The following is a 20,908-nucleotide window of genomic DNA, read 5'->3' as shown; positions in this document are numbered from 1 at the left end:
GATACTTAGCAACCAACAAAAATGGAGGATAACGTTACTGGTACCAAGCAAAGCTGCAGCAGAAACACCATCACGCTACAATTCAAATGTGAGGAATTAGCTGTGATTTCAATTTGGTTTCCATAAGATTTTAACCAGATGATTCATCATTTATCACATTATTGTGTGGGTAGATGTATTTGCAAAGTTTACGAAGGAGAGAAAGGAGAAACGTCATCTTGTTTGGGCCAGGATAAAGAGGAAAGAGCGGAGCGGTGCTGCTACTGCTGCTGTGACAGGAGTTGTTACCATGGTAACAACTGCTGCTGCTGCTGTGACAGGAGTTGTTACCATGGTAACAACTCCCCCTCCCAACAGCAGGAAGGTCCGTGTGTCTCTGAGTAGTACGTCCCAATTAATGCAGACTACTGATATTTACTCAAAAGTGTGCCGAACTTAAGTATACTTTTTGAGTGTACTGTTTAGTACGGCATTTTGGACGCAGCGCCTGGACTCTAACTCGGATGGAAATGCACCACAAACCTCAAGGAAAAATAACTTTAATATATTAACTTGTTCATCATGTTAATTGTGAAAATAAAAGTTTATTTTATGACTGACTTATGTCACATGACAAATGAGAAAGAACTTTGTTGGTGTTTCTGGAGGAATACAGTAAGAGGAACGTGACACTAGGGAACCACCAGGGATCGGAGCGGGTCTCCGTGTTTTACACAGCAAACACAAAACTCAGCTCAGGGTTCTGCAAAAACTATCAATCTTAACAAGAGGATTTGTCTTATTTCTAGTTAAAATGTCTCATTTTTAGTCAAACAAATCTCATTACACTTAAAACAAGTGTCATTACCAGAAAAATAACTTGTTATTTGACAATTTTCACCTGTTTCAAGTAAATGTTCACTTGAAATAAGTAGAAAAATCTGCCAGTGGAACAACATTTTTTTGCTTGTAATAAGAAGATAAATCGTTTTCCACTGGCAGATTTTTCTTATTTCAAGTGAAAATTTACTTGAAACAGGAGAAAATTGTCGTGTTTTAAGTGTAATGAGATTTTTTGACTAAAAATGAGACATTTTAACTAGAAATAAGACAAATATTCCTGGTAAGATGTTGAGTGTTTGCAGTGTGGTTCCAGTTCCTGGTCCTGGGGGACTGGTCTAAACACAGACTGGTCCTCTAAAGGAGCACAAACACAGCAGCTTATTCAAACACAAGGGTTGTGGTTCCTGGGGTTGTGGTTTGGGGTTTGGTTCCTGGACCTCTGGACTCCTGCTGGACCTAACCAGAACCTCAGGGAGGTCAGAGTGTCACACGTGTTGTATTCAGGCTCAGGGAGGAGCTTCAGCTGGTTCCTGTGAGAACGTCTCTGCACCTGTCCCCGTCAGCCCTTCCAGTCCCAGGGGACGCAGACGACCCCGTCCTCCAGGACGGAGTAGAAGTGGGACACGCAGAGGTGCAGGCCCTGCAGCAGCGCGGGCCGCAGCTCCAGCAGCCGGCGGCAGCACGACTCCATCTGCCTGCAGCTCACGTTGGGGTCCTTGGTGAGAGTCTGCAGGGAGAGGACCTGCAGGCAGGAGTCCACCGCTGCATCCTCTGCAGCCTGCAGCCTGGACACACACACACACATCAACACACAGGGGAGGATATGATAGATTTGCTGCCGGGTCTGTGACTTGTGTTTGATATTAAGTTAAAAAATGAGAGTGAGAGAAGCTTCAAGCGGCAACGCTTTTTTTTTTAATTAGTTTATCTCTGCGCTGCTGAAAAGTCAGCTGGAGCCGTGAGCAGCTATGAAGAGACAGATCTCCTGGTAGATCTGGTCGTTCCTTATCTCCGTCTAGATCCCTTTTTAATTCTCTCCTCAGCACCAGGTTTATGAACATATTGGACCAAAAACACAAAAAACAAATATGTCTGGAGCCGCAAAAAATGAAAAGTCTTGCATAAACTTAGAATGAAGGCAGCACATGCTGCATGTTTCTATATTAGTTAGAACTGGGGGGAGATTTTTTTTTCAGTTTGCACTTCAAGAAAAAAGTTGAAATGTCGAGAAAAAAGTCAAAATTTCGAGAAAAGTCAAAATTCAGAGAAAAAAGTTGAAATGTCGAGATTAAAAAGGAAAGGAAAACGGAAGAAAAAAAATGAAAAAAGAAGAAAAAAGAAGAAAAAGGGAGAAAAAGGTCAAACATTTTTGAAAAAGCTCCAGGGAGCCACTAGGGCGGCGCTAAAGCTCAGCTGGAGAAGACCAAGGATTTCACAGATTTACACAGAAAGATTATTTTTTGTTTAAAATAGTTATACTACTCATTTTATTTATTTTTATTGAATTTATCTGTTGCAAATAAAACCTGTCTTCCAATTCATTATATTTTTCATTGCATTTTTAGCCTAGTTATTTTTGTGGTAGAAGTATCGTATCGGTACTCGGTATAGGCAAGTACACAAATTAAAATGGGGGCCTCCCTAACCTGAAGCCCTGCTGCTGACCAGCAGCTCTCATGGATTCAGAGCGGGGCAGGACCGTGATGGACCGGCTCTGTGTTCTGACTCACTGTTTCCTGCGCTGGGTCCGGTGCCGGGCCTCGGGGGCGTGGCTCTGCAGGAACACCTGCAGCCTGGACGGGTCAGCGGTGCTGGAGACGATGAAGTGTCCCATCTCATGGAGCCGGGGCCGGGACCGGTCGCTGACACGGACACACACACAGCTGGTGTCACACACACACACACCTCAACACCAGGCAGGGCTCAGGAGAATACAGGACAGAGATGGACAGTCCCAGGACAGTCCACACTGCAAAAACTCTAAATCTTACCAGGAATATTTGTCTTATTTCTAGTTAAAATGTCTCATTTTTAGTCAAAAAATCTCATTACACTTAAAACAAGAGTCATTACCAGATAAACTTGTTATTTGACAATTTTCACCTGTTTCAAGTAAATTTTCACTTGAAATAAGAAAAATCTGCCAGTGGAACAAGATTTATCTTCTTATTACGTTATTCATGCGTTTGTATCTTCTAGACTGGACTACTGTAATGTGTTGTTAGCAGGATGTCCAAGTAATTTGCTGAATAGGCTCCAGCTGATCCAGAATGCAGCAGCACGAGTACTGACAGGAATCAGCAGGAGAGACCACGACTCTCCAGTGTTAGCGTCGCTCCATTGGCTACCTGTAAAATTCAGAATTCAATTTAAAATTTTATTACTTGCATATAAAGCCCAAAACGGCTTAGCTCCGCAGTATTTACAAGATTTGATAGTGCCTTATGTTCCTGGCAGAGCTCTCCGCTCCCAGGGTGCAGGTTTACTCGTAGTTCCTAGAGTATCTAAATGTAGATTTGGAGGGTGGGCGTTCTGCTATCAGGCACCATTACTTTGGAACCAACTTCCAATCTGGGTTAAGGAGGCTGACACCACCTCCACCTTTAAAACTAAACTTAAAACCTTTCTGTTTAGTAAAGCTTATAGTTAGTGTTTAGTAAGCCTCTAGCTGGTGTTGGTAAATCTCTAGTTAGTGTTTAGTAAACCTCTAGCTGGTGTTGGTAAATCTCTAGGTAGTGTAAACTCTAGTGTGTTAGAGTCAGTAGTCATAGTCGCAGCTATAGAACAAAACTATAATAGTTAGTCTCAAATATAGCTTGGTGGTAGATATGCTGCTATAGGCTTATGCTGCAGGGGGGACCGACATGATCCACTGGGCGGTGCCTCTCACCCTTCTTCTCCTCTCCTTTTCCCTGCCTCTCTTCTCCATTTCCATTTTTATTTATTATAAATATCTCATAGCTATCATTTTTGTCCATCGTTCCTGTAGTTTCTTGTGCCGGCCCCCCTTTTTTCTCTTTTGTGTATGTTTGCAGGCCGGAGCCTCGGGAGCTGCGTTCTGGCCTGTGTTCCCGCCCCCCCCCCCCCTCTGGTCATCCCATTGCTTCTTCCACCTGCCTACGTGGATGTCTGCTGTTGCTGCTTCCGCCTGCCTGCACCCCCCCCCCCCCTCTGGTCATCCCGCTACTCCTTCCACATGACTGTTGTGTGCTGCTGACGCCCCCCCCCCCCTCTGGTCATCCCGCTGCTGCTTCCACCTGCCTGCTGTGTGCTGTCGACGTCCCTGACTCCCCCAGTCTGGTCTTCGGCAGGAGGGTCCCCCCTTATGAGCCTGGTCCTGCTCAAGGTTTCTTCCTCCTAAAGGGGAGTTTTTCCTTGCCACTGTTTGGCTTAAGGTTTTTCTCCCACTAGGGGAGTTTTTACCTGCCATTGTTTATGTAATAATTGCTCGGGGGTTTATGTTTATGTTTATGTTTATGTTCATGTTCTGGATCTCTGGAAAGCGTCTAGAGACAACATCTGTTGTATTAGACGCTATATAAATAAAATAAAATTGAATTGAATTACAAGCAAAAAAAATCTTGTTCCACTGGCAGATTTTTCTACTTATTTCTTTTTTTTTTTTCTTTCCGTTTTTTTTCCAACTTATTTCAAGTGAAAATCTACTTGAAACAGTTGAAAATTGTTGTTTTTTTCCAGTGATGAGTCTTGTTTTAAGTGTAATGAGATTTTTTTGACTAAAAATTTGACATTTTAACTAGAAATAAGACAAATAAAATAAAAAAAATCTTGTTAAGATTTTGGGTTTTTGCAGTCCAGGACCCTCCAGGACCCTCCAGGACAGTCCCAGGACCCTCCAGGACCCTCCAGGACCCTCCAGGACCCTCCAGGACCCTCCAGGACAGTCCCAGCAGCAGCAGCAGCTGGTGCAGCTGAGGTACGTACCTCTCCAGCATCAGTGTGAGGTCGTGCAGACTGCGGGGGTGCAGCCTGAGCCGCTGGGCCAGCAGCAGCTTGTGGAAGCAGCTGAGCAGGCTGTAGTGCTCCGTGATGAGCTGCTCTGCTCCCAGTCTCTCCACCAGCACCACCGTGGCTCCTCCCAGCAGCAGGCTGATCCGCTCCTTCAGCCAGTCCGTCTGCTGCTGCAGGCTGCGGTAGCTGGGCAGCTGCTGGAACAGCTGCACCACCGGCACAAACCAAGGAAGTTATTCAATCCCATTTAAAATGATTAAAATAACCATGTAAGTTTTTAATATTTTGACTCTGTGATGTCTCAAGTATTATATTGTTTCAGGTGAACATGTTTGTAGCTAGTCCCCCTTCCTTCTTTTTTTTCCTTTTACCCTCTCCATTTTCATTGCTATGAGCAGGTAAAAAAGGTGTGAGAAATCTTTTTTTTTCTTTTCCTTTCTTTTTTATTATTTTAATTTTAGTTTTAATATTTTTACTTTTTTTCTCCCCTTCCCTTTTATATTATTTTCCCCCCTTTTCCCTCTCTTTATGAATGAGTTGTCTTCTTTTTATTTTACTTTTATTTATATCAAAAAAAGGGACATGATGTAAGCATGCAATATTGTATAACATGTATCACCTTTGTTCCAAATAAAAATTTGAATGAAAAAAAAAAACATGTAAACACCTAATTCTGAATGAAAATGGCCATTCCGAATTAAACTTAATTCCGAAGTAAGTGGCTGGTTTATTAAAGTCAAATCAAAGTCCAGTCAAATTTTATTTGTATAGCACATATACAAACGACTGAGCGGCAACCAAAGTGCTTCACAGAAAGTGCATTAAATGCTAAAAGCAAGGACATAAAAAAGGGACATTTTTAAAAGATTTGTATTATGGTTTATTCTTTTTTTTAAATATTTTTTATCCCCGATTTTTTCCCATTTTATCACCCAGTGCTCCTACCTAACAGTCCTGGGCGTTGCTCCCTCTACCAACCCCGGGAGGGCCCTGCACTGAGCTCAGGTCTCCTCCTTAAACTGAGGAGTGAGCAGCATCTTTTCACCAGAGAGGGTGAGGATTCTCCCCACCCCATCTGTTCCCCGGTTGACCAGAGGGGGCATGTGTAGCCCAGGACTGTTGCATGTTTTTGTGAGGGTAGAGAACATTAGCTACCCAGGGGAACACGGGGAGAACATGCAAACTCCACACAGAAAGGCCCTTTCTCCAACCCCACCCAGAGTGTGGAGCTGAAGTCATGGGGGAACTAACACGCACTTCAGCGCCCACAGCGTCCCCGGCGGGAATCAAACCCAGGACCTTCTTGCTGTGAGACCGCTGCACTACCAGCTGCGCCACCGTGCCCCCATTATGGTTTATTCTGATCTTAAATCCGAATAGAATATTTCTGCGATCATGTATACACTCATTCCTCTTTAAATTAATTCCGGTCTTTCTGCACTGCTCGTTCCCTTGCCAGTCTGTCTCCATGAAGCTTATATTCCGCGCTGGGCTTGGATAAAGCCGGTCAAACGTGTTTTCCATGTAAACCTCAATTCAGAATTACTATTTCCATGTAAACTCGAGAGGAAAATAGTTTAATTCGGAATTATTTAATTCGGAATAATTAATTTAGAATTAAAAAACAAAAATCCGTGAAATGCCCAAGTTTTTGAAGTTCAATGGACGTTGTTTAATATTATTATTTTTGTTTCTAAAATGTTATTTAGTGGTATTTTTCATCACCACTTGGTTGATTATTTATTATTACATTATTATTATTCATATAATATTATTTATTATAGTGGCTTAGTTATGAGTTTTTGTAACCGCAAGTTACTGTTTGTTACTGTCAGTTTGTAAGAGCATGTTTTTAACGCTGTTTTAACAGTGTTTTATTGATGTTTCAATGGTGTTTTGATGATGTATTAAAAGTGTTTTGACGTCGAGTATTTAACCGTGTTTGCTGTTGCCATGACGACGGAGGGGGCATAACTGATGTGAATTTATTATTTTTAGCACAAACCACAACCGTGTGGTGAAAAGTGGTGCCTTAACCTAACCAGACCTTAACCAGAGCGTCGTCAAAACACAAAATATCATTTGTAATGGCTTTTGAACCAGGGAGTGGAGAGGGGCGATATTTAAATTCATTATTTTAGCCATTCTCTCATTTCGTCAACCGTTTGACGCCGTTTGAAATTCCCTCTGGGCGTCCCCGCTACGTCATAGAGCAGTGGTTCTCAAATGGGGGTACGCGTACCCCTGGGGGTACGGGAAGGCACTCCAGGGGGTACGTGAGATTTTAAAATATACATATATTTAAAAAGTACCATCCATGCAAAAATCCTTTAAAAATAATTATTTCATAAATAATTGAGTAAAATATAAATACATACAATACATAACATAAAAGTCTAAATTCATCAAATGAATGTTATCTTCAGGAGTAGGCTATTCAACTTATTATCCTAAAACCCCAGAGTCTCCCCCACACCAGGATGGTTCCACCTAACCTGTCAATCACCTGGCTTCACCTGTCAATCACTTGGACCAACGATGGAGTCGTGGTTGAAGCGTAGCAGCAATATTTTTATGTTTAATAAATCAGTTACTGATGGCACAGTGCTCTGTTTTAGGTCTTTTTTTTACAAAAAGTGCTTTGCGCTGGTTAGGGGGTACTTAAAAAATATTTCACAGGGGGAACATCACTGAAAAAAGGTTGAGGACCACTGTCATAGTGACGAGTCGGGATCCTGAACGTCCATCACACCTCTCCCTCATTATGAATGGGGAATTTCTAAACTATGATGAAATTATAGTGCTCAACCATGGTTAAAACATGACTTTTGTTTTGTTTTAATTAATTTGTATGGCTAATTGCATAGGTATAATATCCGTGGTGCTCACACGGAATGTTACCACTTTGTGCGGCACCACCACGTAAAATATTGGTAAGAGGTCGTGGACATTTCCTGGATGTTTGTGAGATGAGGTTGCACGGGCCGAGAGCAGCATCACCTTGGTCCACTGGTGGTGGACGTCCATGGTTCCCAGCAGGACGTGGCCAAAGGCGTTCATCCCTGACTGGTCAGCAAACACCACGGTGTGTCCTGGAGACACGAGGGCGCACAGATCACTAACAGTTTTTAACAATACCTTTATTGAATTTTTTATTCACATACAGGACATTATTAGAAAGGACATTTCACAACAACTGTTGACTTAACAGTCTTAACCCCCCCAAAATTACTACAAAGTATCATAGGACAGTATTGTAAGTACAGTCCAATGGTACCTCTAGCAAATTAAAGATATACATAAACAAAACTTACACCTAAACAAAAATGACTCTTTTGCTGTCATCCTCCAAGACCCTTCCGAGGTTCACCACTACTCTGATATTCTGCGGCCCTAGGGGGGCCGCGGAGGTACTGCAGGGGGTCCTCCAATTTAAATTCCACTGGCAGATTTTTCTGCTTATTTTAAGTGAAAATCTACTTGAAACAGGTGAAAATTGTCAAATAACAATTTATTTTTCCAGTGAGGACTCTTGTTTTAAGTGTAATGAGATTTTTTGACTAAAAATGAGACATTTTAACTAGAAATAAGACAAATATTCTTGTTAAGATTTTGAGTTTTTGCAGTGTGCCTATTCTTGTCTTGGGGGTTCATAACGTATTATTCAGTTCATTCATTTATAAGAGACAGAGGTCAAGAAAAGCAGAGCAAAGCTAACTGAAAGGGGAAGCGAGAGGTAAAGACAGAGTGGAGCAGGATGTGGGGATGCTCAGCTGACAGACTAACTCCAGAGATCTTGTCTCCTTTGTGCTGAAATGTGTTTACCTTGCAGGTGGATGAAGTCTTCTGGGTTCTGCTGGGCCAGCCGGCTCAGACTCTGCAGCTGAGAGCAGCGGTGAGCCACGCCCCAGCTGCGCTGCCACCTACACACATCACATCACATCCCAGCATCAACATCACAGCATCAACATCCCAGCATCAACATCCCAGCATCAACATCCCAGCATCAACATCCCAGCATCAACATCCCAGCATCAACATCACAGCATCAACATCCCAGCATCAACATTACTGCTTCAGTATCTGCAATGAAACCCCCCTACCAGGCAACACTAAAGAGCTTCCAGACGTTGAAAAGACTACCGTATTTTCTGGACTATAAGCCGCTACTTTTTTCATAGGTTTTCAACCATGCAGCTTATACAAAGGTAAACTATTCTGTGGATTTTTCTTCCACCACTCGGGGCGCTCTAACCGGCATTAGAATCAAAACTAAGACAAAATAAATGCAAAGAAGAATACGCTACTTCTTCTTTAGCAGATAGAAGTAGAAGCAGATTTCAAACAGATAAATAGATAAATAAATAGCGGTTATTTTCTCTTGGTTCTGTCCCGTTTTAATCAGCAAAGTTGCTGCCGTGTTAAAAGACACTTAAGAAAAGATCTATTTAGGTACAAACATGTACATCATTTACAGTTCAGAATCCTTCTGTACATGTAGTAAATATCTAATCTAACAACAGAAATATCTGAGGCTTGCATATCTTTTTTTTTAAATAGAGCGGAGACGGCTTGTATGCAGGTGCGGCTTGTATATCTTTTTTTAATTATTTTTAAAAAAATAGAGTGGATGCGGCTTGTATATCTTTTTTTAATTATTTTTTAAAAAATAAAGCGGATGCGGCTTGTATGCAGGTGCGGCTTATAGTCCACAGTGCGGTACATGGTTTAATCCAGGAGTCTTCAACCTTTTTTAGCCCAGGGATCCTTGGATGAGAGAAAAACAGAGCAGTTCCCGCTTGGAGTTCTTATTTTTCCCCGTTTTTTTATGTCTCAAGTTTTAAGCCTGACTTCTAATAACTTTTAAATGTGTTGTATTCTGCTTATATCACCTTATTAACCAATTCCTGACTGGGTTATTAGCTACATATGTTTATGGTTGATGAAACTTAGGCCTCGTCCTCGACATTTCGACTTTGTTCTCGACATTTCAATTTTTTTCTCAGTGCAAGTGCATAATGAAAAAAAATAAAATCTTACCCCAGTTCTAACTAATATAGAAACATGCAGCATGTGTTGTCTTCATTCTAAGGTTTATACAAGACTTTTCATTTTTTGCGGCTCCAGACATATTTGTTTTTTGTGTTTTTGGTCCAATATGGCTCTAAAACATTTTGGGTTGCCAACCCTGGTCTAAGCAGACGAATTCATCCATTCATCATCAGAGTTAACGTGTGACTTCTAAGAGCCAGAACCTGTCCAGTGTAGAGTGTAGAGGGATGGAGGTACCTGATTCCCCCCAGGTTAAATCTGTGAGCCAGCTCCTCCGTCAGCCGGCTCAGCTCTTCCCTCCGGGGAACATTGGCCTGGTGTTTCTTTGTCGCCTGCGGCTCGTTGTTCCTCAGCCAGAGACTGGTGAAGAGAAGAGAACGTCAAACCCTCCGGAGAAGACCGAGACCACTAACACAAATTACACCGGACTCCAGGGGACTAAAATACTGACGATGATTAGAATCATGGTTCTACCGGATCCACTGGGACCAGTATGAAGCTCCCAGACCCCTGAGCTTCATCTGGATCTGTTAGTTCCTATGAAGCTCCCAGACCCCTGAGCTTCATCTGGATTTGTTAGTTCCTATGAAGCTCCCAGACCCCTGAGCTTCATCTGGATCTGTTAGTTCCTATGAAGCTCCCAGACCCCTGAGCTTCATCTGGATCTGTTAGTTCCTATGAAGCTCCCAGACCCCTGAGCTTCATCTGGATCTGTTAGTTCCTATGAAGCTCCCAGACCCCTGAGCTTCATCTGGATCTGGTTTGTTGTGGTTCCAGAACCAGAACCAAGCAAGGTGAGGCAGCGTTCAGTTATTCTGCTCCTCACCGGTGGAACAAACTTCCTGTAGACCTGAGGTCTGCTGCAACTGTAGATCCTTTAAATCAGGATAAAAACATTACTGTTTACTGAAGCTACTCTTAAATTAAATACTTACACTGCAAAAACTCAAAATCTTAACAAGAATATTTGTCTTATTTCTAGTTAAAACTTCTCATTTTTAGTAAAAAAAAATCTCATTACACTTAAAACAAGACTCATCACTGGAAAAAACAACAAATAAAGTTGTAATAATATGAGAATAAAGTTGTAATAATATAAGAATAAAGTTGTAATAATATAAGAATAAAGGCGTAAAATTTCGAGAATAAAGTCCTAATGTTGCGAGAATAAAGTCGTAATATTATGAGAATAAAGTCGTAATATTATGAGAATAAAGTCGTAATATTATGAGAATAAAGTCCATGGACCACTGGTTCTTGGTAACTGTACCAAATATTAATGTCCATGGACCACTGGTTCTTGGTAACTTTACCAAATATTAATGTCCATGGACCACTGGTTCTTGGTAACTGTACCAAATATTAATGTCCATGGACCACTGGTTCTTGGTAACTGTACCAAATATTAATGTCCATGGACCACTGGTTCTTGGTAACTGTACCAAATATTAATGTCCATGGACCACTGGTTCTTGGGGTAACTGTACCAAATATTAATGTCCATGGACCACTGGTTCTTGGTAACTGTACCAAATATTAATGTCCATGGACCACTGGTTCTTGGGGTAACTGTACGGGTCACTGTCAAGTCCAACTGGCTTTAATTTAAGCTGATAATCAGCTGTTATCCCGTCTTCTCCACTAGTTGCAGCTGTTTTTTCCACTCAGTGAGAGTAAGGGGGCTGGTCCAGTGACGTCAATGCAGACCCTCTACTCCTGCTTGAATCCCTGTGCCCACCGCTGTGGTTCATCGTTTGTGTATTCTGTTTCAACCCCCCCACTACCGGTCCTACATCAGAAACCCCTGTGTTAGGATTTCATGAAATTATTGAAACTCAAAACTGTCTAGGCTCTCTCTTCAAAGTAATCTCATTCTGATTAAGAGCCAAGGGTAGACAAAAATTAGATTAGAAGTTAAATACAAATACACATTGTAGGAGAGGAAACAGGGGAAAGGTGACACCTTAAGGTGATTTCCCCTTGATAGCAATACACATACAATTTGTTGAGAGACGACAATGGAAAGAAACAGATGTTTAGCATTGGGGGGTCTGATCTGCGGTCTGGGGTGGCACCCCAGGTGAGAGAAATAACAAAGGAGATAGAAGTGACACCTTTTGGGGGTCTTTTCCCGTTCCCTCAACCAATGAAAATCATTTGCAAAGAACACCTCCTTTTCAGTATAAAAAAGATTGGATCGATGACCACCGCGTGCATTTCTCTCGTACCCACGCGGTCTGAGGAAGTGTACCTCCGGCCGGAGACAAATGTACCTCCGGCCGGAAAAACCTTGTGCTTGACATCATTAAAAGTTGTATTAACCTGTGATTCTTTCCACTAGTCTTTCTTGATTCACCAGACAAAAGAACATATATCTTTCACCTGTCAGGACCCAGGTGAGAGGTCTGGTACTAACTCGAGTGTGGGCTCCACTCTGCTGGCCTGCTGCAGCTCCATCTCAGGGTCCCTGAATCCTGTGAAGCTGTAGTAGCTCTTATCCCATCGGATAGGTCTGTAGAAAGGCAGCCCTGCCTTAGACGGACCTTTAGACGCCTCCGAACGTCCCGTCAGGTCCTTCACGTGCTCCACGGGTAACCTGCAGGAGGCCAGCACCTTCATCACGGTGCTCAGGACGTCGCTGGTGTGCAGGGTGAAGCTCACGGCCTGGAAACCTGCCAACCAGGCGCACGCTTTTACATCTCCAACATCAAAACTAGGCGACACGGGTAACTCACGATTCAATACTGTGGCGATATGTGGTCCACGATAACGATAATATCACGATACACTATATCTACGATGTTCGAATATTGTAAGAAATTTAATCAACGATATATATCACGATATATGTGACTGAAAAATAAAAAATACCCATAAAAAGGAAAACATCTGTAGTTATGCATTTATTCAATGCCAAAACTTTATACAATGTACAAAGAAAGTGCATCTGTATAGAGCAGGGGTCGGCAACCTGCGGCTCTAGAGCAGCTCTTTAGCGCCGCCCTAGTGGCTCCTGGAGCTTTTTCAGAAATGTTTGACCTTTTTTTTCCTTTTTTTCTTCTTTTTGTTCTCTTTTCCCTTTTTTTCCCTTGTTCTTTTTTTATTCTTTTTTCCTTTTTTCCTCTTTTCTTCCTTTTTAATCACGACATTTCGACTTTTGACTTTTTTCTCGACATTTCAACTTTTTTCTCAACATTTTGACTTTTTTCTCGAAATTTCGCCTTTTTTCTCAACATTTTGACTTTTTTTCTCGAAATTTCGACTTTTTTCACAACATTTCGACTTTTTTCTTGAAGTGCATAATGAAAAAAAATTCTTCCCCCAGTTCTAACTAATATATCTACATGCAGCATGTGTTGCCTTCATTCTAAGGCTTATACAAGACTTCATTTTTTGCAGCTCCAGACATATTTGTTTTTTGTGTTTTTGGTCCTCTAAAACATTTTGGATTGCCGACTCCTGATCTAGAGCCTCACTGCCTCCTAGGCTTGTAAATGTAAACACTGTACAGCTGGACAAATTAAAGTGCATGAACATTAATAACATGTTTTATATAAACAAACAAAGTGCACTGCTTTGTTTCTAATACTGAAAAGTCAGTGAGAAACTTAGTTTTGCATATTACCTCACTGCCTGTAAAGGACCAATTGCCCTTATTTGGTCATTTCTTTATTCAGTTATTTCTCTTGTATAAATATTTATGATTTACATTATTTTAGCACCTGTCTTTAATTGAAAGGATGAACGATCCTTTGAAAGGAGAACTTTATTTTGAAAGGGACTTTTATTTTGAATGTTCACAGCGGATATCCTGCATCGCAGTTAACAGGTTTTGTACGTTTTTTTTGCTGCGTGTGTGAGATTTCAACAGTTTCTTTTGTTATAGTGTCTCAGTTAGAGAGGAAAAAGGTAATGTTGTCAATGAATACGTTTGTAAATATTTGTTTGAAGTGTGTTGTAAGATGAATATCTGTTTTACTGCAGCTCTTACGGTGTGAAGGAACTTAATAAAATCCTGAACATCAGTTGAAGACTCCAACGTTTCCAACATGACAACTGCGTAAATCCATTATGTGTGTTGTAATAAAAATCGATATTTGCCATCAGTTCATCGATTATTTATTGCGACAGAGAACGCAACAATATATTGCAATATGGATTTTTTTCCCAGGCACTAATCAAAACCCGTCAGCAGGTTGATAAGGAGCACGGAGGAACGTGTACCTGAAGAGAGAAGCTCCGGCCGTACGTCACTGCTGTCCTTCGTGTCTTTGATGTAAAAGGTGAGTTTCAGTGGCTGGACTGAGCTTCTTACAGGTTTCTGAAGGTTTTCTAGATAAGCGTTCAATCTCTTCAGTGAATTCTCATTCACTTCCTGGAAAGAAAAAGACATTTCCAGAATTTCAGAAACACTGAGACGACAACGTTTATTGTAGATAGAGCTCTTCCGGCTCTGGTTTGTAAACTAGACGTGTCATGGTGTGCTGCGTTAGGAAGGAGGAAATGTTCAACTACGTCATCTGTGGTTTGTCTTCTAGCCCATGAAAAACAGCAGATTTACATGTTAAACTTTAAACCCTGACTTGTTGGATCCATCACGTGGACTTGTTGACCCACCCGCTCTCGAGGATGTTGACCAAAGAAGTCTGGATGGACAGCAAAGTAGAAAGGTCTGAGAGCGTTGACGGCCTCGGCGCCGGTCAGAGCTCTCTGCTGGACCAGACATGACACCACACACGTCCTCTGCGCCCTGCAGGGGAAGAAAAGAAACAATACGGTTCATTTTAGAGGCTAATCCCTTTTAGAAACATACACTTGAAGTGCTGCTTCTCACAACTAACCCTAACACTAACGAAAGTCCATCCACTTTTTCAGCTGCACAGACACAGAGCTGCTGTAAACGGCGGTGCAGAGACCTCATGGATGAAGTGATTTCAAGAGGAAAGCAAGTCCTCGTCACTGGTGGTAACAACCCCAAATAACAAACAGGAGAATCTCTTAGAGAGGGAATGTGCATGACGTCACAGATGTGACTTCACAACAGAAAGACTGAGTGTCAGCAAGACTGAGTGGCAGCGTAAACTTTCAGTTTGAGCAACTGGAAAACATCTAAAATGGGAAAGAGCTGTTGTGCGATCGACTGTACTCATAGATTTAGCAAGAAATCAGAGTTATCGTTTTACAGACTGACGAAAAATAAGCTTAATATATATATATATATATATAAGAGAGACAAATGGATCTCTGCAATTCACAGAAACAACTGGATTCCAGACACAAAAACGTGGATTTGTGGTTCCCATTTTGTATCAGGTAATGTTGGATTTTTGGGTAGCTAACGTTAAACGGTCCAATCATAAAGTTCGGTGTCAGATTCGGCATACAGATTTTTTTGCTTGTAATGAGAAGATAAATCTTGTTCCACTGGCAGATTCTTCTACTTATTTCAAGTGAAAACAGGTGAAAACGGTCAAATAAAAAGTTATTTTTCTGGTAATGACTCTTGTTTTAAGTGTGATGAGAGTTGTTGACTAAAAATGAGACATTTAACTAGAAATAAGACAAATATTCTTGGTAAGATTTTGAGTTTTTGCAGTGCACTGCCCCCTGTAGGTTTGGCTGCTCATAGCACCTTAACAGCGTATTTATGCAGGTTCCTGGAAATGAAGAGATTTTTCAAAAACGTAGAGGGGAAATATCTGTTTTTGTAAATACCCGGCTATGTGTAAACGTGGCCTCAGAGTTTGTTGGAGCCCGTTTGTGAAACAGACCCCTGTTCATCTGGGGTTACCCAGACCTGCTAGTCTCCCATTTCGACCAGGAAACGACCGTATTTTACCCCTCTTTCCCACCGTCCTCCCGTATCAGTATGTCCCCGTAAATTTACCGTTTTATAATACAAAGAAATGGGATAGCTAATTTACTTTCCTGAAGAGGAGCAGGACAGGGCACAGTTACGCGTTCTGAAAGATTGACAACTGCGATTTTATGGCTCTCACGGGGGAAGAAGGATGTCCGTCAACAGCACCAGGTGGAGGAACAGAAACATGCGTCTATGTCATCAGTCAGGAACGCCAGAGAGCCACATGAGTGGAAATGACAAATTAAAAAAAAAAGTAAATGTTTCACTTGAAGACAATCTATGTTTAAATGAACTGAAAATATTTAAAATAAATATATGGGCTTTAATTCCCTGTTTTCATTGTGGCTCTATTAAAGGAATTACATACAGTCAGTCAGTCCGGAAAGTATTCAGAACGCTTCACTTTTCCCACATTCTTTTATGTTACAGCCCTATTGATAATAGGAATAAATTCATTTTTTTTCTCAGAATTCTACACAAAACACCCCATAATGACAACATGAAAGAAGTTTTGATGCGACTTTTGTCAATTTATTAAAAATAAAAATAACAAGAAATCATATGAGCATAAGTATTCAGAACGTTTGCTTAATACTTTGTAGAAGCTCCTCTGGCAGCAATTACAGCCTCAAGTCTTTTTGAATAGGTTGCTACAAGTTTGGCACACCTATTCTTGGGCAGTTTTGCCCGTTCTTCCTTACAGACCCTCTCAAGCTCCATCAGGTTGGATGGGGAGCGTCGGTGTACAGCCATTTTCAGATCTCTCCAGAGATGTTGGATGGGATTCAGGTCTGGGCTCTGGCTGGGCCACTCAAGGACATTGACATGGTTGTTCTGAAGCCACTCCTTTGATATTTTGGCTGTGTGCTTTGGGTCGTTGTCCTGCTGAAAGATGAAGCGTCGTCCTAGTCTGAGGTCAACAACACTCTGGATCAGGTTTTCATCCAAGATGTCTCTGTACATGTCTGCATTCATCTTTCCCTCAATCCTGACTAGTCGCCCAGGTCCTGCTGATGAAAAACACCCCCACAGCATGATGCTGCCACCACCGTGCTTCACTGTAGGGATGGTGTTCTCCAGGTGATGAAAAACACCCCCACAGCATGATGCTGCCACCACCATGCTTCACTGTAGGGATGGTGTTCTCCAGGTGATGAGCGGTGCCTGGTCTCCTCCAAACACCACGCGTGGAATTCATGCCAAATAGTTCAATCTTTGTCTCATCAGACCAGAGGATTTTTTTTCTCATGGTCTGAGAGTCCTCCAGGTGCCTTTTGGCAAACTCCAGTCGGGCTGCCATGTGCTTTTTAGTAAGGAGGGGCTTGCGCCTGGCCACTCTACCATACAAGCCTGATTGGTGGATTGCTGCAGAGATGGTTGTCCTTCTTGAAGTTTCTCCTCTCTCCACAGAGGAACGCTGGAGTTCTGACAGAGTGACCGTCGGGTCCTTGGTCACCTCTCTGACTAAGGCCCTTCTCCCCCGATTGCTCAGCTTAGGCGGGCGGCCAGCTCTAGGGAGATTCCTGGTGGTTCCAAACTTCTTCCATTTAAGGATGATGCAGGCCACATTGCTCACTGGGACCTTCAAAGCAGCAGAAATGTTTCTGTACCCTTCCCCAGATTTGTGCCTCGAAACAATCCTGCTTGGGAGGTCTGAAGACAATTCTTTTGACTTCATGTTTGGTTTGTGTTGCAACATGCACTGCCAACTGTGAGAGCTTATGTAGACAGGTGTGTGTCTTTCCAAATCAAGTCCAATCAACTGAATTCACCACAGGTGGACTCCCATTAAGCTGTAGAAACAACTTGAGAGAGATCAGTGGAAACAGAATGAACCAGAGCTCAATTTTGAGCTTCATGGCAAACGTTCTGAATACTTATGCACAGGTGATATTTATAGTTTTTTATTTTTTATAAATTTACAAAAATCATAACAAAACTTCTTTCATGTTGTCATTATGGGGTATTTTGTGTAGAAATCTGAGAAAAAAAATGAATGTATTCCTATTATCAATAGGGCTGTAACATAAAAGAATGTGGGAAAAGTGAAGCGTTCTGAATACTTCCGGACTGACTGTAGGAATGTCCACAGCATCTCAGCCAGTGCGTTTACACGGGAAGTTTAATTCCTCTTTAATTCAGAATTAAAATTAAATTAATTAAATCTGATTTAAAATGAGTAAAAATTACCATGTAAACACCTAGTTCTGAATGAAAGTGGTCATTCTGAATTAGACTGAATTCCGAAGTAAGTGGTTGGTTTATTCCGATTTTAAATCCCAATAGAATAATTCCAGATCATGTTTACACTCATTCCTCTTTAAATTAATTCCGGTCTTTCTTTCTGCTCGTTCCCTCGCCCGTCTGTCTCCATGACGCTTATATTCCACGCTGGGCTGGTTTTCCAAACAAAGTTTCAAGATGCAGCACACAGTAAACGCTGGTCAAGAGCAGAGACCATTTATTTAATAAATAGCTTGGAGGACCTGGAAATAATTAAAAGAACAGAACATCAAAATTGTGAGCTTTTCAAAGTTGTTTTTCTTCCGGTAGTTTAACTTCCGGTCCCCCCCCTATCCAATCAGAACCTTCCCAACCCCCAGACCTGGAGAGGAATTGGAGAAAGACCATCAAACGTGTTTTCCATGTAAACCTCAATTCAGAATTACTATTTCCATGTAAACTCAAAGGAAAATAATAATTCAGAATTATTTAATTCAGAGTAATTAATTCCGAATTAAAAAACATCATGTAACCGTGGCCAGTGTCAACAAAGGCCGGGCTGAGCACCTAATTGTAGTTTGTAAGTGGTTGACAGGTAGTTATTTTAGATTTCTTGTAAACCTGTCCTAAAATGTAACCTGGGTGGGGCTGGTGGGACAGCGACGGACAATGTCCCTTATTCTTAAATCCAGAACTTGCCAGGTGTGCTGTTACCTGGTGGAGCAGCGCAGCAGGGCGTGGACAGACATCACTGCTGCTTCACAGGTGAAGCTGAAGATCTCGCCTGCATTCTCCTGACCTGCAGCCGGCCTCGGTCGCAACATCACCTGCACCTGGAGCGGCTGCTGACGCCATCCCTGCACTGGTGGTCCCTCCCACTGTCCTTCAGCACAGAAAACAACGGCATCTTCATCACATCACACATGCTTGACCAGGGGTCGGCAACCCAACATGTTGAAAGAGCCACATTGGACCAAAAACACAAAAAACTAATATGTCTGGAGCCGCAAAAAATGAAAAGTCTTGTATCAGCCTTAGAATGAAGACAACACATGCTGCATGTTTCTATATTAGTTAGAACTGGGGGAAGATTATTTTTTTCATTATGCACTTCGATAAAAAAGTAGAAATGTTGAGAAAAAAGTCGAAATGTCGAGAAAAAAGTCGAAATGTCAAGATTAATGTTGAAGTACAATCTTGAGAAAAAAGTCTAAATGTCGAGAAAAAAAGTCAAAATTTCGTGAAAAAAGTCAAAATGTCGAGAAAAAAGTCGAAATGTCAAGATTAATGTTGAAGTACAATCTTGAGAAAAAAGTGTAAATGTCGAGAAAATAGTCAACATTTTGTGAAAAAAATCAAAATGTCGAGGAAAAAGTCAAAATGTCAAGATTAAAATGGAAAGGAAAAAGGAAGGTTAAAAGGTCACCTTTAAAATGATACTATCATTCAAGCTAAGATGTGTGGGTATATTATACATTTCCTGAATCCTTATGGTCCTGTCAGTATTCCAATTTTTGTATTTTGTGTCTCTGTTGTTCCTAGATGACACAGGGAAAAAAAGATAGTATATCCTTTAGGCTAAGATGGTGTAAAAATGTGTGTTGTTTATAGTTTAAAGGGGACATATTATGGCATTTAATGTATATTTTAAACAGGCCTTGAATGTCTTAAAAACAATCTAAAGCTTGTTTTTTCTACATAAATCAGAAATCCAGCCTGTGGGCCCTGTCACTAGTTTTACCGCTTCTAACCTCTTTTTCTGTGCTCCATTCTAAGGGAAGGGGGGGGTATGATAATGAGGCTCTGTGCTGATTGGCTCCCTAAATGACGTGTAGCAGGGGAGGAGAATAAACCTTGCTCCACCAGAGCAGCCCGAGTCTGTAAATAAATACAACACTGAATTTTCACAAATGGCAACTTTGTTGTTAAAAAAAATTAAATATGAGTTGTATATAAATAACATTTATGCACTATTTCAGCCGGATCTACCCGGCGGATGCTGAACGCTGCCCCGGAGCCACGCCGGGCGCCCGGCGCATGGCTCCGGATGCTGTGCGACGGGCGCCCGGCGCACAGATCGGCTCCGGGGCGCATCCTCTGCGCATTGCCCGTTACCGGTGATCAAACCGACAGATTTCGCTGAAAATCTCAGAGAGTGAAGCTGGTCCGACCTGGGAAGGACCCCCGAGGACCCAGCTCCCAAACCAACCGGGAACCTGGATGATTTAACCCGGATCCGCTCCGCCGCGGCGCCGCGTCCGACTGGCTCAAGGAAGGACCGCTCCAGCAGGCGCTGAGAGCTGTTTGTGGGCGTGGTTTCAGCAGCGGAGGCCAAACCTCTGCGCCTCGGGTGACGTCACCCTAGGCGCAGATTTTAAATCGGCTCAAAAAAAATCACGTGACACTGGGGGACTCTGTCCGGCGGGGGTCAGACACCTTGCAGAAATTCATGGTATTTTGTCTCCCCTGTGCTGGCAGGGTGAGGGGAGACCACTTTATATATGTTAAAACAAGAAAAAACGTGTTTTTCATAATAGGTCCCCTTTAAAGGGCTGCAGTGACCTCTATGTTGGTCAGAAAGATTCACATCTTAGCTTGAATGAATGCTTTAAAGGTCCCCTTTAAAATGATACCAAAGACAATATAGTGAAACATTGACAGATATCCTGTACATGAGTCTAAACCAGGATATGCAACAGCTTCTAAAATGTAATTTTCTGAAGGGGGTGGTAACTATGATACAGCTGCACTCAGGAAGGTTATCAGACCAAAATATCATTTTTACAGACATGGATTTTTTCAAAAATCATATAATAAGTTTTGTCACCTTGAGTGGGGCTGACAAGTGAAATGTTGGACTATTGGACTATTCATCCTAGATGCTGCTCTAGCATGGAACTGAACTGTATGTGTTTCCGTTGCAGGTTTTTCCCATAGACATGTCTCCTCCTCCTCCCACGGAGCTGCTGCGATACG

The 20,908-nt window shown here is 41.9% G+C and overlaps 1 protein-coding gene across 1 annotated transcript; it reads right to left on the bottom strand.

Moving 5' to 3' along the window:
• Positions 1–564: 564 nt before the first annotated feature.
• On the bottom strand, positions 565–18,818 carry LOC133440835 (T-cell activation inhibitor, mitochondrial-like). The gene is made up of 10 exons (XM_061718157.1): positions 18,647–18,818; positions 14,464–14,596; positions 14,071–14,221; positions 12,263–12,518; positions 10,084–10,206; positions 8,620–8,717; positions 7,795–7,886; positions 4,768–5,000; positions 2,553–2,684; positions 565–1,607 (listed from the first exon to the last, which is right to left on the bottom strand). Exons 1-10 carry the CDS (start codon positions 18,754–18,756, stop codon positions 1,382–1,384), a joined length of 1,554 nt encoding a protein of 517 aa, XP_061574141.1. The 5' UTR covers positions 18,757–18,818; the 3' UTR covers positions 565–1,381.
• Positions 18,819–20,908: the final 2,090 nt, after the last annotated feature.

This window comes from Cololabis saira, chromosome 3 (genome assembly GCF_033807715.1).
Source record: "Cololabis saira isolate AMF1-May2022 chromosome 3, fColSai1.1, whole genome shotgun sequence".
NCBI lineage: Eukaryota > Metazoa > Chordata > Actinopteri > Beloniformes > Belonidae > Cololabis > Cololabis saira.
The sequence above is the reverse complement of the archived record's forward strand: the minus strand, read 5'-3'. Positions and strand labels throughout refer to the sequence as shown.

What these genes read in the sequence shown, in the direction of transcription:
- LOC133440835 (XM_061718157.1), bottom strand. Translation starts at nt 18,756, where the DNA reads ATGTTGCGACCGAGGCCGGCTGCAGGTCAGGAGAATGCAGGCGAGATC. An exon ending in AGAGTGGAGCCCACACTCGA is followed by an intron (nt 10,207 to 12,262) that starts GTTAGTACCAGA and finishes TCTCTTCACCAG; the next exon opens with TCTCTGGCTGAGGAACAACG. An exon ending in AGACTTCATCCACCTGCAAG is followed by an intron (nt 7,887 to 8,619) that starts GTAAACACATTT and finishes TCGTGTCTCCAG; the next exon opens with GACACACCGTGGTGTTTGCT.